General features: G+C 41.1%; 1 protein-coding gene across 1 annotated transcript; it reads left to right on the top strand.

Annotated features, from left to right (window-relative positions):
• Nucleotides 1–2,992: 2,992 nt before the first annotated feature.
• On the top strand, nt 2,993–13,660 carry LOC116790263 (protein FAM13A-like). Its single transcript, XM_032695054.1, has 5 exons — nt 2,993–3,263; nt 4,880–5,054; nt 5,273–5,482; nt 7,229–7,412; nt 13,507–13,660. The coding sequence occupies exons 1-5, from the start codon at nt 3,234–3,236 to the stop codon at nt 13,658–13,660; spliced, it is 753 nt and encodes a 250-aa protein (XP_032550945.1). The 5' UTR covers nt 2,993–3,233.
• Nucleotides 13,661–16,439: the final 2,779 nt, after the last annotated feature.

The raw sequence follows: 16,439 nt of genomic DNA, 5'->3' as shown, positions 1-16,439 counted from the left end.
AAGGTTTTTAGAGCAGCTCAAATGACCTAGAGGTTGATGATGGGAACTTGTAATGTCCCATGTTCTGGATATAACACAGTCAGTTCAAGAGCATAATCCAGCACGTCCAGCAGAGCAGTCACAGAGGGGCTGGACTCTTTAGTACAGATGAGAAAAATTTAGTGATGTTTTCATGATCTGATTAATTCGTATTTAGGATGTTCTCTGACTTTCTGACATGCTGGTAAGGTTTATCTTCTCTTAAGCTGTCCACTTAAAGAATAGAAGAAAGAAGATCTAAACACTCTAAGTACATCAAGGCCTCCATGCAATTAAAATCAAGGCATCACAAATTCTGGTTTAGGGTAACAGTAAATACCAGCAGATAAGCAGTGTGACTGAAACACAGTATTTATGATGAACAATGCTTTAAATGAAAAACATATAGTATTGGTCTTTTAAATCAGTACTGTATGCCTATGTATCTTTGAAAAGTTGCTTTTGAAGTTGTCACTGGATAATGAGGATCATGTTATGGAGGGGCAGGCTAGCAGTTGCCATTGGATTGAATTTCTTTGCTTCGGGTCAAGCTTTATGGGTTGGCTTTTGAACCCCGTGGTTCTGCTCTGATCCTGAGCACCCAGTGATCAAAGGCTGCAGCTGGCATCAGCAGGGCTGCTTGCCCCAGTGTTTACTCCTAATCCAAAGCCACCACAGCCTCTCCAGCTGGATCTGGGCCCCGGCAGGGAGAGCAGCACGGCAGGACTGCCCACATCCCATCCCCACCGCAGCCTCCCTGCAGGGTACACGCTCCACTGCTTGGCTCTTGCCCACCAGGAAGGGCTTTCTTTCCTACTTGGCTGGATACTTGGAGACTCCCAAAGCCGAGATACAGATCACTAAGGTTAGCAGAACAGGCTGCTTGCAGCTTTGAAGGAAAATTTAAATGAACCATGAAGCCTCAGTTAATTATTTTTCTTTACTGCTATTTTTTTTTTCACTGCTGCTGACAGCGGATTTACCTCTGCCCTCCCTCACAGGGATATTGCTGTTCCTAATGCTTCTGTAAAAACCCCTTCTTTTCTAAGCAGGAAAACTAAACTTTTCTGTTTTCCTTTCATGTTTATCCTTCCTTTATCTTTCTGAGACATCAGCCAGCCTCACAAGCAGTCCTTTCAGTAGCTGGAGGCCACGGCCTCAGTGAGGAGAGTACAAAGGCAACCCTTGATGCTCTTCCAGCCCCTCACACTGCCCAGGCCCAGGGCACTGCTTTTCCTCACAAACCCTCCCCAGGGCAGCAGGGTGGTGGAAGACCAAAAGCTTTGATTTTCATTTAGTGGCAGCCCTTGAAGTCAGGGTGGCTTCTCAAAGCACCACACATCCTTTTCATATATCTGAGGTCCTGCAGGGGCTGACTTTGATCCAGAGGTTGTGAAGGAAGGGTTGGAATTGCAGCTACACAGTATGAGCAGTTACATGTTCAGTTTGTGCTGCCTGCGGCCCCTGCTCTTTGTACAAGAGCGATGGAGAAATCGTCCCTTCGAGCCGTGTTACTTGGTAGGAAAGGAAAATCCTGCCCGGGGTTTGGGGCTCCTTGCTCTGTCTGCAGTGAGGTTTGTAGGACCGCCTCTCTGGCAAGCCTCGTGTGCCCTCTAGCTGCTGCAGGCTTCCTGGGGAACAGAGGCATGTTCATTTTCTGTCAGCATTGCTGAATTTTGCAGGCAGGACTTGAAAGCAAATTATTCAATAATTGCAGTTAGAGGAGCAGTACAGACCAAGAGGCTGATTGTGGTCCTTGCTGCCTCGTTTGCCCTGTAAGGATCTGACAGATAAAAGTTGTACTTGCTGCCCAGGCAGAGAACTTGTTGCTTTAAAAGCTATTTGCCTACAGTTTGCGTGTTCAGGTGAAGCAGGGATGATTGACGTGTCAACAGAATGATTCCTGTGGCGGCTAGCAAGATGGAACATGGAAATGTGCTGTGGGGCAGGGATCCAAGAGTTAAGAGACTTGTTGTTTTTTTTTGGTTTTTTTTTTATTTTATAATTTTTGCAGAGGCCTTTTCGTGAGAGGTTTTCTCTGCAGAGTGAAAATTGCTACCAGCTCGGAGGCACGGTTGGCTGAGGTGCTGGTGGCTCTGAGTGCCTTATGGTGAGCACAGGTGGAACTTGTCTGCAGAGATGATGGGCACAGCTGGATCTTGTGTGAGACAATGGGCACATCCGCAGTGCCAAGGCCAGGCTGATCCTGTTGGGGTGCTGGGAAGGGCTGTTTGTCTGGCCCCAGCAGGTAGAGCAAGAAAGCCTTAAACTGCAGCGTTATCCAGACCTTGTTGTGGTGTCTCGTGGGGAGGTGAGCGTGCTAAAAATCTGTACAGTTTTTTAAGTGGTGTTCCCTCTGCAGAAGAGGAGGGAATGATCTCTGCCATCTGTGCTGTGCCAGCAGTACACTGTGTTAATGGAGTAACTCCTCCTTTTCTAGTACTCCACCAAGGGGGTCTGTCTCAGCACCTGTATTTTTTTTGCCTCGTGTGTTTTGGGGTTTTTTGTAGGTACCTACTAAACTTGTATTAAGAATCTCCCCCAATTAGATTTAACTACAACATGACTTGTTTCCTTGTGGCTTATTTCCCAGGAGAGGCTTTGTATCTGAAAGAATTATAAAGAAGATGTTGGGCTTAGCTGTATCCTCATCTTCCATATTCCAAAGACTGGATGGATCCTTGATTATGTGTTTACCAAAATGATTGTTCAGGTGTTATATAAACATGTAATAATAATACGTATACACTGCAGGCTATGTCAAAATATTTTGCTTGCTGCTGCTAGCAGGCAGAGTGGACAGCAGGTAGTATGAATGTCTACAAACCTGCATTGCAAAAACCCACTGAAAAGTAAATAGGCCACACAGGATCAGCATGATTCAGGAAGCTGTGGCACTGTGTGTGTTAGGTGCCATGGAAACATCTCCTGATGGTAACACAGCCCTCAGCTTGTGCAGGGTGCCTCTGGAGGGAAGTGCTGGCTACAAGGAATATACTTTTACTAGCAGTTAATTTCTACCTTCCACAAATCTGGAGTGAAACCACTCATTAGGATGGTGCCTAGCAATTATGCTATGATAAGTTAATTGCAGAGGAACAGCCCAATGGCTGCAATTGGCTTTGGCTGGATTGCACAAATGTGTGAGGGGAAGAAAGGTGATGGTGTCTTCTGAACAGCACAGCTGAAATACTGGCACTCTGCTGCAGTCTAACATGGGAGCAGGTGCCTCTCTTTCGATTTGCGTGAGTAACTTAAATCTGGCTTCTTCGGTCCTTTCTTACATCCTTTCTCCTTTCTGGGAAGGTTGTGCTTCTTCCCCCAGTGGACTGATGCATCTGAGGAGGGAAAGGGGAAGGATTTAGAATAGCATTGGATAGATATTTTAGAGGCTTTTTGTAACACCTTGCAGCTTATATACAAGGGTTTGGCATGCTGATATTAGTTCCTTTTAGGTAATTATTAATGCTGTAACATTAACATCATGTTCTAAGCCTGCTTATGTACTGTAAGAGCGAAATGGGTTCAGGTGTTTCAAGTGGAGTGTGAGTGCTTGCCATGGCAGCATGGCTGGCCTGGAGCTCCAGCTTGTGGCTTTGCTGCAGGCATGTACGAAAAACAGCTTCACTACAGCAGTTCAGCTACAAATCCATAGGAAAGTCTTTCATTTTTCCTTCTGAGAACATAGTAATAAAAACATTTAAGGAGAGGCAGGTTTTACAATGGGTTGGGGTAAAGCTTAAAAAAAAAATTAAAATCTTGCTTTAAAATGAGATGTAGATACTGTTTAAATCTTCCTGGTGCAGAACTGGTAAATCTGGGTGTTCCTGGTTTGGACTTCTGCTGTCATTGCCTGGTGGCAAAGGGTCCTCTCCTTTGTGACTGTGAGCATTACTGCCTGATAGGAACACAAGGGCAGAGCAAGCACTGTGGGTAATGTCCCCTGCCTGTGAGGCAAGCAGGGGGTAGGAGAGGAGGGAAAGAGAATGAGGGAGCCAGGACTCTTTATGGAGTGGCCACGTAGCATTTCTCCTTTCTTAAATGTCCCTGGGGGATGGTGTTCTTAAATATACATTTAAGTTATATATTCCAAATATATATTTATATCTATATTCTTACATACATCCCCTGAGGTGCCACATGAGGGGCTACAGAACTGGTCTTAACCTGTTGTGCCCCCCCGGGGCAACCCCTCCTGTTCTCACAGAGACCCCTTGGCCCTGCTGGGACAGATACCCCCTGTGATAGCCCACGTGTTTCCCAGCCCAGGTACTGCACATCCTCACAGGATGAAAAAGCAGCTCCCAAGTGCAGGTTGTTCATGATTTCTCACATAAGTTTTTCCATGAGTTATTGGGGTAATAAATTTGGAATTACTGTGTGAGCAGACAGGAACCCTTTGCCAGGCTCGAGCTGTGGCTGCTGCTTCAATTCCTCCTCTGGTCCCTCCGTGGATCTTGCATTTTTTTGTCTCCGACAACTGGGTAGAAATTCACAAATTTCATGGGGTTGGAAGGCTGTGCACCAGCACTGGGTCAGCTTTTTTCTGACTATTGGGGTTCTTTTGAGGAAAAATGACCTCTCCATGTCCTAAACAGGGCATCTGCCTTGACATGAGGTCCCATTTTCCCTGACTGTAGGTGTGAATGGGTTTTACTGGGATTTACCCTATCACAGATCCTGTTTCAGCTCTACAGAAGAAGAATAGTAGTTATCAGTATTTTAAGATTATGCAGTAGAAATACAGTCTGTACTAAGATGCTACAATAAAGACAGTAATTTTACCTAAGCTGTAGACCCTTGGACCTTAAAACAATAACAGCCAGCCTCTGCTTATCACTTGCCCGATTTTGTTCCCCAGAAATCATTCTCTTCTATTCAAGTCAGGCACCCAACAAATAAAGTTTCACCAGACCTACAGTTCAGCAGAGAAAGAAGCACATTTGGTGTTCCTCTGGAAACCCTCCTTCAGGGTGCGACACAATGTGGGGTTCCTTCTCTTGTGACACAGATGGTGGAGTACCTAGAGGTGTTTGGTAAGTTCCTGTTTTCCCTGTTTGGCCTCTGAAAGCTGTTATTCTTTGTTTAAGCTGTATTTTTTAGCTGTAAGTGCTGAAAAATCTATACTTACAATTATTATGCTTTCTTAAAGGAGCTCTTGCTTTTTGAGCTTCATCAACAAATGAGTTTTGAGTTCTCATCACACAAATATGGTAATGCAACCATTGCTTACTGTTTTATATTTCTTAAACAGGTCTGCAGCGTGTTGGTATATTTAGAATTGGTGGTTCAGTAAATAAAATCAAAGAATTAAAGCAGAAATACAATCAAGGAGAAAAAGTGGACCTTATTAATGATGGAGATGTTGATTCTGTGGCCAGTCTCCTGAAGCTCTTTCTGAAAGAACTACCAGTGGCTGTTTTTCCAGAGAACATTTGTTCTGGCTTGCTAAAAACTTTCCAAGGTACAGAACAGACACCTTCCAATCTTCTGTCCTTTCTCTGACAGTGACAGATAATGTGTTCATTGCACCTTTTCTAAGCAAGGTTTTATGTTTCCTTAACCTGAGACTGATGTTTAGTTGCTTTTGATTGACCAGGTTTCAATGAACTTGTCCATGGTCTTTTTTTGAATTCTTTAAGGCTTTTGGACTCCCCAGCATCCTGGGATGCATCTTCCAATCCAATCCTTTATTCTTTGAGAAAGTACCCCTCTGCATGCTTTCTTTTTAAATTGTACACCTTACTTGTTACTGAGATAACATCTTTATTTTTAATCTAATCCCCATCATAATGCTACCTGTGTCTTTATATACCCACTGCCTCACTTCTCTCTTTTCCAAGCTGAGGCTTCTTTCCCTATTCAACCTTCCCTGGTACAGGAACTCTTTTGTGCATCCCTGTTATTACTTAGAACTTTATTTTTGTTTTTAGTTAATATTTATTTTTCTAATCCTCTTATAATCTTCTTGGACAGCAGTGTGTGGAGCAGCATGAAGCTTTCAAAATGCAAAGTCAGGACCAGTACTTGCAGCAATACACTGCCTAGTTCCCCATTAAATCTATAATGGTTGAGCTAATGTTTTCAGACAATTCTGCCCAGTGATTTTGACTGATGACTAATTCAGGTGTTTACATACAAGTGAGTTAGATTGCAGGTTGCTTTTGTTCAAGGTGCCAGTGTAAGTGTTTGCAAGGAAAAAGGAAAGAAAGAGAAAGGAATCAGCTTCATGAACTGTGAAAATCTATGCTGAAAGATCTGCGGTTTTTTTGAGAGCACTTTGTTTTGTCTACTCCTAACTGTCTTGCTGTTATTTCTAAAATATTTTTATTTTTTTCCCCCTTTCCATCCTCTTCCATTTCTCTCATTAATCAATTGGGCACCATGGGCCTTAGCCTGCACAAAATGTATTTTTTAGGGCTAAAATTACCCTTTAGGGCATGATTTGCTATTCACAATGTCAAAGCTATGCAGATGTGTCCTGGTGATCTGTGGCAAATTCGAGCATCAGTTGCCAATTATTGAGCAGTACTGTCATCTCAATTCTAATAGCCAGGAGACTTCATCATGCTAATTCTGAACTGCTGATCAAATGGAGTTGTTTGTGAACCCATTTTCTGCCTTGTTACCCTTCTTTGAAGAACAAGAACCAAGAAAATGCTAAGTATCCCCAATTTAGATTTTTAAGCATCTCTTGTGTAGCTTCAGTTGCATATTTATAGACCAAAGATGTTTTGAGTCTGAGAGCTACCAATTAGTCAGGAAATGAAGATGATGTGGGGCTGAAAGGGTACAATTTCTTATTTCCCTTAATGAGAATCATGCAGCATGTGTAAAATCTCTTGGGAAAGTTAAGGCTGACAACCTTATATCATCTTTAAAGGCAGCTTTAAGGATTCAGGTACATGACTACTGCCTGCAATTCCATCAAGAAAGCAGCAAGTGCTGGATAATTCTGTCATAACAGGAAGAATAGGAGAAACGGTGTATGTAAAACTCGGTATCTGGAAAATCCATGGTACTTAAATATTCATTTGTGAAAACTGCTGTCAAAATTTGGAGTACAAATTATTTGTTTGGGACATATTTATTCTTCACTTTGCTCTAATATATTTTAAAATGTCTCTCTTTCTCAAATCTGTAGTAATATCTATGATGAAATTGTGTTGATATTAGGAATGCCTGTCATAATTTTTTTTCCCCCCACCAGAGCACAAAATCAACACAACAGAATGCATAGAGAACATGAGACAGTTGCTCAGCTGCCTGCCCAAAGCCCATCAAAACCTTCTTCAGTTCCTGTCTGTTTTCCTGTTAAAGGTAGCAATGCACAGTGAAGTGAATTTCATGACTCTGGAAAACCTCTCCATTGTGTTTGGGCCTGCTCTATTCAAGTGAGTACTCTCTATTCACCCACTTTAAACAGTACTGCCAGGTCTCACTTTTCAATGAGGCTTTTTGTCATAGCTATATGTCCAACAGTAACTGGAATATTTGGAAAGTTAAATATTTATACAGTATATTTTGGGCAGATGTGACAGGTTCTGAGCTGGCTGACCACCTTCATTCTGTTAGGCACTGACTAGACAGGTCCACCCTCAAGTAAGAAAACATCTGAAAAGAAGAGATATGACAGGTGGAGAGCTGTTTAATGAGAACTACTCCTCTTTTCTTAGCCAACTGAAGTGCAGGCTGCTTAGTTGTTAGACTTGATTCTGAAAAGTTAATGCTGACTTTGACCTTGTAATATGATTAGATAACAGAGAAATTAAGATAAATTCTTTATCAAGAATGAGAAGCAACTCGTTCTGCCCTTGCCACTAAAATGCAAGTTGACATTCAGGCAGAGGCCCCCTGAGCTTGCAAGCAGTGACTGCTTGGCTGAAGCTAGACAAGGTATGTGTGGGATGATGGTGAGTGGGCACAAAAGCGAAGGCTGGACAACATGCCATGCAAGTCAAAATGACAAGAAGGAACAGCCTAGTGTGATCAGATAATGGAGGATTTTCCAGTGAAACTGGAATGGTGTAGTTCTTTATCCCATCCTTCATTGTAGACACTAGAGGATGTTAAAATATTTATACCTGTTACCATTTGTAAACCTTTGTTTTAGTGGATCATAGCCATGCCAAGCTTAATGTGAACTATGAGCCTGTGCCACTTTACAAAATGTATGTGTTAGCAATTAAGATCTTCTATGCAATAAAAAAAGCCTTATTCACTTTTTTTTTCTGTATGTGGCAAGCCAAGTTCATTTTAAAAGTATATATTCAGCAAAATTTGCACCAAGCATATTGGAAATCAATGACAGACTTTGTTTAGGGGAACTGTACTTTTGCTGCTGTTTCATAGGTCTCTATGTTTAGTGTCTGCTTACCTGCTCTGTGGGTTTATTGCGAGGTGTACCAACATATGACCTTTGCAGGTGATATAAGTTTATATCTTCAGTGAAAGTACAGCCATGGAGACAAATCTAACATGTGATATGGTAGGAGTTATGCCATTTGCTCCTGTGAGAGGAGGCTTCACCATGGAGGGTATTCACTGATGGGACAAGGCAGTTTTGCAATCAAACCCCAAGTTCCTTAATCTCTGCATGCTAGTTAGTAAATGAGAGTAGATAGATGAGGTTTATTTTCAGCGTCTGGATTAGTTGCGTGGTGATACTTATAAACAGGTAAAAGGCTGATGCTAAAAGGCCTTTACCAGAAGTCTATCCCTTGACCTCTACACTAACTCAAAAAGGACTTCACTAAGTTACTCTTCTTCCATCAGGAGACCTTTGCTATCACCTGAGGCTTCTGTGCATGCACACACATGCAAGAAGACTTAATTCCTTTATTTCCACTCCCAGGTTTTCTGAATGTGTGCCCACTGACCTACACATGAGAATCCAGTATGCTCCCTTATTGACTGTTGAGCTGCTTCAGTTTTTAAATGTCCCACTGTTCTGGGACATGGTCCAGCTACTTCTGAACATGTCCCTCTGTCTGGTTTTTAAAGTACCCTCAGTGCTAAACAAAGTATTTGTTGTAATGACCTGTCTGAGAAGCCTTGAAAGCAATCAGGGTTGGGCTTCCCTGCTACTGACTTGTCAAGACAACAGCTACAAACAGAAATATGTCTTCCTTATAAATGTTACCTTCAGCTTTTACAGTCATTCTGATCTCACCAGCTCTGGGAGAGAAACCAGTAATTCTGGAGCTCCTTTTTTGTGAAGTGTTTAGCTGATTCTGTCCTTGGAGAGTTACCTCCTAGGATTATGAAAAATCACTTTTTTGGTAGTTGGGTGGAGACAAGAGCTTTGCAACTGGCGTTTTCTCTCAGTGTGATTGCTGTACCACTTCCTGCTGAGTGACCCGAGGCCTTCAGTGATTCAGAATAAATCATTTGTATTGTCCTGTAGAGCAGCAAAATTCAAGGTAGACAGCTGTGGCAAATCATATCTGCTGACACAGGGGAAAAAGTCATAAATATCCTTTATGTCTTTCAGAGCCAGAATTAGTGCAATTATCTGCCACATTATGAAACATTTGGCAGCCAGAGTGTAGCTGCACTGGAAACTGAGACATGTTGGGTAGTGCTCACTATAATTACTCAGTCAAAACGTGAAGGTTATGAAAAAACCAACTCTAGATCTAATCTGCAGAAATGTATGCTCCATTCAGTTGCTGGAATTAACCTCCTGGATGTAATGTCAGCTCCACTTATGGCACTAATTCACTGCAGGTGTTAAAAATATTCTGCATATATTCTGGCAATCTGCATTTTTGTGCAATTTCTTCTTCCTTCTTTGACATTGAACAACTGAACTAGGCTGTTTATAAGCCTTCTTACTTTAAATTTCTTATCTATTTATATTCAAGTGTAAATTCTGTCTGGGATTATCACCTATCTCAATCTTTTGACACTTTTATTTGTGGAGACCTGTCATGCTTATAGTTTCACTGAAGTGACCGAGTAGGAATATTCAGTAGTTGGAACATGGACACATATGGGCCTTGGGGACACAGAAGTAGAATATTAAACTTGCTGCTCATTATACCTTGCAAGCCTAAACTGCATATACCTCAGAATTAGTAGCTATGGCAATTGCAACAGAAAAAAAATATAAGCCTTAACACAGGTTTTATATTGAAAGTCTAGTTACAGGGTCATGGAAAATTATAATCATGGATTTTAAATGCTAGGAAACCGATATCACTGTTTGTGTGAAACTGAATGTTAAATAAGCTGCCTCTTATCTATTTTTAATCTGTTACAGCCCCTTACTTTAATGCTGCTTACATTCAATATTTGACTGAAATCAGATTCACATTGGAAGAATTCTACTGTATTATTAGTATGTATCTCCCTGTTCAGGGTGATGGAACCTAGAGAGGGAATATATGAAAAGAAGGTATGTTTCAGAAAAAACATAACTGAATAAAATGTTTTAGTTTTACCTTAATCTTTGAAAACAGATCCTTCTTATTTCTTCTATGGGCCTTCCTCCCTCATGTTATTTTTTTTCCCCATGAGACTGAGTTAAGCTATCTTCACTGCTGTTAAATTGCTTCACCGTCACTGTTAGTGTGGCTTTTCTTTTAGATTTTAGACCCTGGAATCTGTTATGGATCTTTTGTGACTCAGTCTTAACATATGCATGATGCATCTTTTGTGTCCTTGGCTCTTTGTAGGTAAGGGAACCAGAAGCATAACTTGCAGGTCAGGTCTCAGGCTGGCTACTCCCTAGACTTTGCTTAGCTCCACCCTTCTCTTAACTTCTGCTGTTGAATTCTTTCTGCTTGTTCTCCAAACTATTTATTTCTGTTGCCACTCATCCTCCTTGTGAACGGTTTTGCATTCCCCTAATCTCTGGGAATGCCTAGGAAAACGTGTTGCCACACTTCTGTCAGAGATGCAACTGATATTCCTTCGATTTCTATGAATATTTCGTTTTGCTTCAGCTTGGTAAAGAGATTTTTGGTACTAACCTCAGTAAGTAAGCCTTGCAGGAGTGCACAAGCATGTTAGCCAGCCAGCTGTTTGCTGCTGCTCACTTTGACTCATTCTTTCTGTAAATTTGCAGCAAGCCTCTGCTGGCAGGGAACCTTGGCAGATCTCCTGGGCACAGCCAAGGCAAGGGACTGCGTGGATTTTTTAGCTTGCACTTCGTGGCAAAGAACTTTGAAAAGAGCTGATTCCTGATGATCGGGTTTTACTTGTTCCTTATTTGTAGTGAATGTTCTCTTGTGTTTGATTTGGACTATAACTGATTACAGGGCTTTTATAGTGAATGCAGAATACATTTCAGGAGCTGTGCTCTTCCTAGATTCCTGGATTTAGCAGTGTGTGAGTCTGATTCTCCTGCTGTCAGCCAGTTAATAGAGTTTCTGCTAGTGGCAGAAGTATCTGAACATGCGGGAAGTGACTATTTTATAAAATTAATTAAAAGTCTTTATGGAAGGTGGCTGCACAGAAAACTAAAAATGTATTTTCTATATTTGGAGTACACACCTGTTGCCACTCGTGAATATCTGCTAATGAGACATTGATATTGGAGTCAGCTGCAGGGGCTCATCCCAGTCTATAGCTTGGATTTGTTTTAAGATGAAAGGAGAACTGGGCACCCAAAACACTGGCTGCTGGTAAGGGAAAGTGGGACTCAGTAAGTGGCGTGAGAGCTGTTTATCTTCATGGATAGCTTGTGCAGTATTGGAGTTAAGAGCTGGTAGAAGTGGATTTGGGAACAGATGTCTAATATAAAGAAAAAAGTTGAAAAAGAAGACAAAGTATGAAAAATATTGCTTCTATGGCCTGTGAGTTGAGGGTATTAATGTTGGGTGAACAATGAATAATCTCTTAGGATTGCTGTATGCAGGAAAGGCTGTTGCTCAGTCAACTACGGTTTACATGTAGCCTTGCTTTTTGTGGAGAAACTGAGTCTATCCCAAGAAAAATAGGAATTCACAAAAGAAAAATGTTAACCAGCCCTAAAGAAAGTGATGACACAGTAGTTTATCCTGTAAATCTGTCTACATTGTACCTGGCTCGTGGCTGGGCTTCGCGAACGAAGATTTGGGAAGGGCTCTACCCACGTTTGTTGCAAGCGTGTTGGTGGCTAAAAAGGCCAATACGAGATAGACATGTCCGGTTGCAAAAGGCACAGCAGAAAGACTCCTTAGATGGTATATTCTGCAAGGCACGATTCTTTCTACATTGTCTTTTCTCCTCAAGGGTGATCCTGTGTGCTTTCTCAAAAGCATCAGCAGCGTTATAGATGGTGTGTCTCCAGGCCTCCCAATTGGAGGCCAGAGTAGACCAGTTATGTTGGTCAATATGGCCAAGGCTGAGATGTTGTTTCAGGGAGTCCTTGTGTCTTCTCTTTGGGGCTCCTCTCTTGCAGCAGCCGGTGGCAAGTTCACCATAAAGCAACTATAACTCTGTTTAAACCATCTTCTTTCAAAAGGAGCATGGACTCAAGTTCTTACAGAAACAACAGTAAGTTTACAAAAGAGGAACATGAATGAAAGCAATTGGACTGGGCCCAGTGTGTATGTTTGCACTTTAAAATTGCAAATGAATAATGAATGTACTGATTTGGCAAACAGAAGACTGGTGTGTTCATGTTCCACATTAGTCTCCAGAGTTTATGAATGTCTTGTTTAAATATTAATACTGTGCTGGGTGGAACTGAGTTGGTGCACTGTGGCTGGAGAAGGCCATAGATAGCATTTATGTAAATGTTCTCGAAGCTTCCCAATAGTTCACAAGGGGAATACACAGGTCCTTCAGGGAATGAGATTAGAATCTTATACAAAGAATCCCTTGACTTTAATTTATTCCAATTTAACATGGATACCACAAGTTCAACTATTATTTATTTTTTTAAAAATAAATATGTGGGGAAAGCAAGAAATAAAGAGAAAAAACCCCAAACTCAACCTGTTAATGGGAGCATCTGCAAGTTCCCCTGCATGATGTGCCTGATGTCTGTGGATTTATAAATTAACACACTGAAGCAGTTTGTTACCTATGGGGGTTTTTTCCAGGCATTTCTGGTAATAAGACATTCCAGTGATCAGAGTTTACCTTCACAAGCTAAGCTAGAACAAAACTACTCTCTTCAGCCCAGTGTCAGCGAGTATTGGCAGATTTCTGGGGCTTTTTCTCCTGTTCTCAACAGGAGAAATCAAATCCTTGATTTTCTGAACCTCGAGTCTGAGTTGCTGTCAGGTGCTGCTGTGCTGCCACAAAGACTCGTTGTGTTGTGGATCAGCAAACTGGAGCTCTGACACTGCGAAGGTCCCAGTCTTGTGAACCCACCAAACTGTAGGTCCCTGTCCCAACAACTGCTTGTTAGAAATAGGGAACTCTGTTTTTATCCAGTCACTCAGCTGGCTGCTTTGCTGAATTATCTTGGGCCCTGGGAGGGCTCCCTGTGTGACTCATGATTAGCCCCTGATCTGAGAGCTCCTAAACTTAATCCACCTCCTCTTCCCTTAGGGTCCCTGTCAGTCCCTTGGCTTGTGAAGAGCAAAGGCTTTACAATGGCCTTCTGCTGTATCTGCTTCAACACCATGAGATGCTTTTTGTTGACCTGAACCCTTGTTTCTCACAGAGACAAGCAGATGGCCTTCAGGTAAGAAAGTCACAGTAATCAATTCATCAAGTAATCAAGCACTTCATTATGTTGGAACCTACAAATGGAAATATATTTGCTTATCCATAGTGTAAGTAATGACTGTAGCTTGTTCCCAGCAATGTAAATATTCATGATATACCTAAGCTGGAGAGGAAACATGAGTATTTAAAATTTTGATTTTTGAAAAAAAATTCAAATGCAAAAGGTAAACAATAAAATTTGAAGTTGTTTCCACTTTAAATGTGTTAATGCCAAGCTTTGTTAGATCAAAGCCACTGGATTTTTTCCTTGAGTGAAGCACTTTTTATTTTGCATAAATGTTTGTCTATACACTGGTGATGCAGAAAAGCAAAACCAGAAGGTTGGAAACTCCTCTGTCCCTTTTTAGAAGTCACTGTGTGTGTTTCAGCTTCTCCTTGGGCACTTTCTGTTGTAAAACATTGTTAGTACTTCGATTCATTTTTTTGCCTCTGTCAAAAACTCCTGGTGGAGAAAACATGATAGACAAAGGCTGGTTTAGGGAGAGGGTCAATATAAATCTTATTTTCAGTTTATGATGTGATGTGTCATTGCTGCTTAACTTGAAATCGATTTTTAGAAAAAGACATGCAGTTCCCACACATCCTTGTGGCTCATGGCCAGACTGGTAACAGTGTGCCAGGAAAAGTGATGGACTATGGAAAAGATTTCCATTGTATGTAAATGTAGATGCTGCTGCTTGTGTTTATGACTCCTTAATTTTCTGTCTTCTTTCTCTGAGGATCTCTGTTAAGAAAAACCATCAAACTTCAAATACGAAGTCAAATTCAGTATTTAGAACATATTGTATATCCCAAGCAGAATATAGAGACACTAATGCTCCTTGGAAGCTTTCTTTTAAAATAAAACCTGTCCAGAGGCAGGTATAAAGAACAGAATGCTCTGATACAAGGATGTTTGTACAATATTGCTGTCATGCCATGGCCCCATCTCTAAAACAGGGAGATGGTTTCACACCGAGATGGTGTTGGAGCCTGTGCCTCCAGCTCCTCTTTCTTTCTGAAGAAGCCCTGTGTCACTACCACCTTTGAGAATTTCTGCCATCTGTATCCAAATGAGCAAATAAAATTGAAATTTAGCTGTCCCATTGTATCTGCTTCTGTTTGCAAAGCTAGAAGAAGCATCAGCAGCTAAAAGAAATAGGGAAGGTATTAGAGAAGCCAGGAAACCTGGTTTTCTGTTGCAGTGCTTTTGTTCTAGAACCAACTCCACTCCCTGTAATTCTGCAAAATGTCACAGTCTGTCTGGGATTGTGGTGATGCGGGAAAGACTTCTGCTGAAAAGATCCTTTCAAGCTCTTTAATAAAACCTCAGACAAAGCATAGCCATGGGGCACTCTCCTGCTCTGAGGTAAGCTTATGAAAAAAATCCCATCTGTGGGTGAGAAGGGAACTCAGTATTCTGTGGCTGGTCTTGTTTTTGTAATTTCTGGCAGGAAACCCAGCACATTGGATAGGTACCCTTCATCTTTCATAATATAACAATTGCTCAAAGTCCACTGAATTGGAAACATCAAAGTTAGGTTTACAAACCAAACATATTAAAAGTGTGTGTTTTCGTTCCAGCAAAGAAAGCAAAAACTGAAATGGCAAACCTGGCTCTGATCCCTTGTTGGGTCCTGGAAATGAAACTTGCTTTTACTGGCTTTGACACAGATACTTGACTTAATTCCTGTAATTTTGTTGCTGTTGGGGTGCCTTTTTTCTATTTTTTTTTTTCCATTTCAGCATTTTAAGTTAACCTAATTAATCGAGCTCTGACAAATTAAAGCCATGCCAATCTGGCAGGGATGCCATGCAGCTGACACAGGCTGTGTTTTTTATAGGCTGAGGTGGGCAGATTGATTGTTGTGAGCAGAGTTCTTGGTATCTCAAAGCACCAGGAGTCATCCCACTTACTCTGTGTCTGCAGGCTGATCAGACTGACAGAGTGGGAGATGAATTTGCAAGTTTTTCAAAGGCACCATTTTAATAGCTCAGAGCTATTACCCTAGGCTGTACAGTAGATTATTCACAGCCATCTATTCCATATAAAGATAGTGATTTAAAAGTTATATCCAGGCTATGATGTATACTTTAACTTGCCCTTTTTTTCTGGCCATTGTATGTTGTATGTTGTTTTTTTTTTTTTCATGAAAATAGAGTCAGAATTCTGTACCCCAAGACGGGGTTTTGTGTGTGTGTTCTCTTAATAAATTTTATTTCATTTTTAATTTTTTTATTTTACTTTAAAAAAAAAATTTCCCACCTGCGAATTCACTAATTTTTAGAGCTGTCCTATAACCTTCTGTCTTAGCTCACAAACTACACTGGTACTAAACTGATTTTCCTATTTGGATTAAATACTTCTTTAAAAAGAGGTTAGACCCTGTGGTGTTTGTTTTGACCTGAGGCCTCTCTGGATAACTGTGTTTTAACCCAAGGCATATCACTGGCTTTGTTGGAGGTGTACCAGATAATCTTAACTTCTATAGAGTAATTTAATTATGAAGCAAACCTTGCTAATAGCAATTTGTCATGCTGTTTGCCCTCATTGTTTCTGAATTTTAAACTCTAGGTAGAAGTTGACTATGGATTTTTTCTTTTTTTTTTTTGCATCTAGTACAAGAGTGTTTTTCCCTGTCTTCCTTTTGTACAAAAGTCACAGACAAATCCTTCCTGAATTATCCTCGCTACCTTTGTCTTGCAAACAAAGACTTTATGGGTGTGTACAGGCCACTGCCTGTATCTCCATTAAAGCATGGGTTTGGTTAGAA

The sequence above is a fragment of the Chiroxiphia lanceolata genome, chromosome 8, assembly GCF_009829145.1.
Source record: "Chiroxiphia lanceolata isolate bChiLan1 chromosome 8, bChiLan1.pri, whole genome shotgun sequence".
NCBI classification, from domain to species: domain Eukaryota; kingdom Metazoa; phylum Chordata; class Aves; order Passeriformes; family Pipridae; genus Chiroxiphia; species Chiroxiphia lanceolata.
Note: the sequence above shows the minus strand (reverse complement) of the source record. Positions and strands in the feature narration are given on the sequence as shown.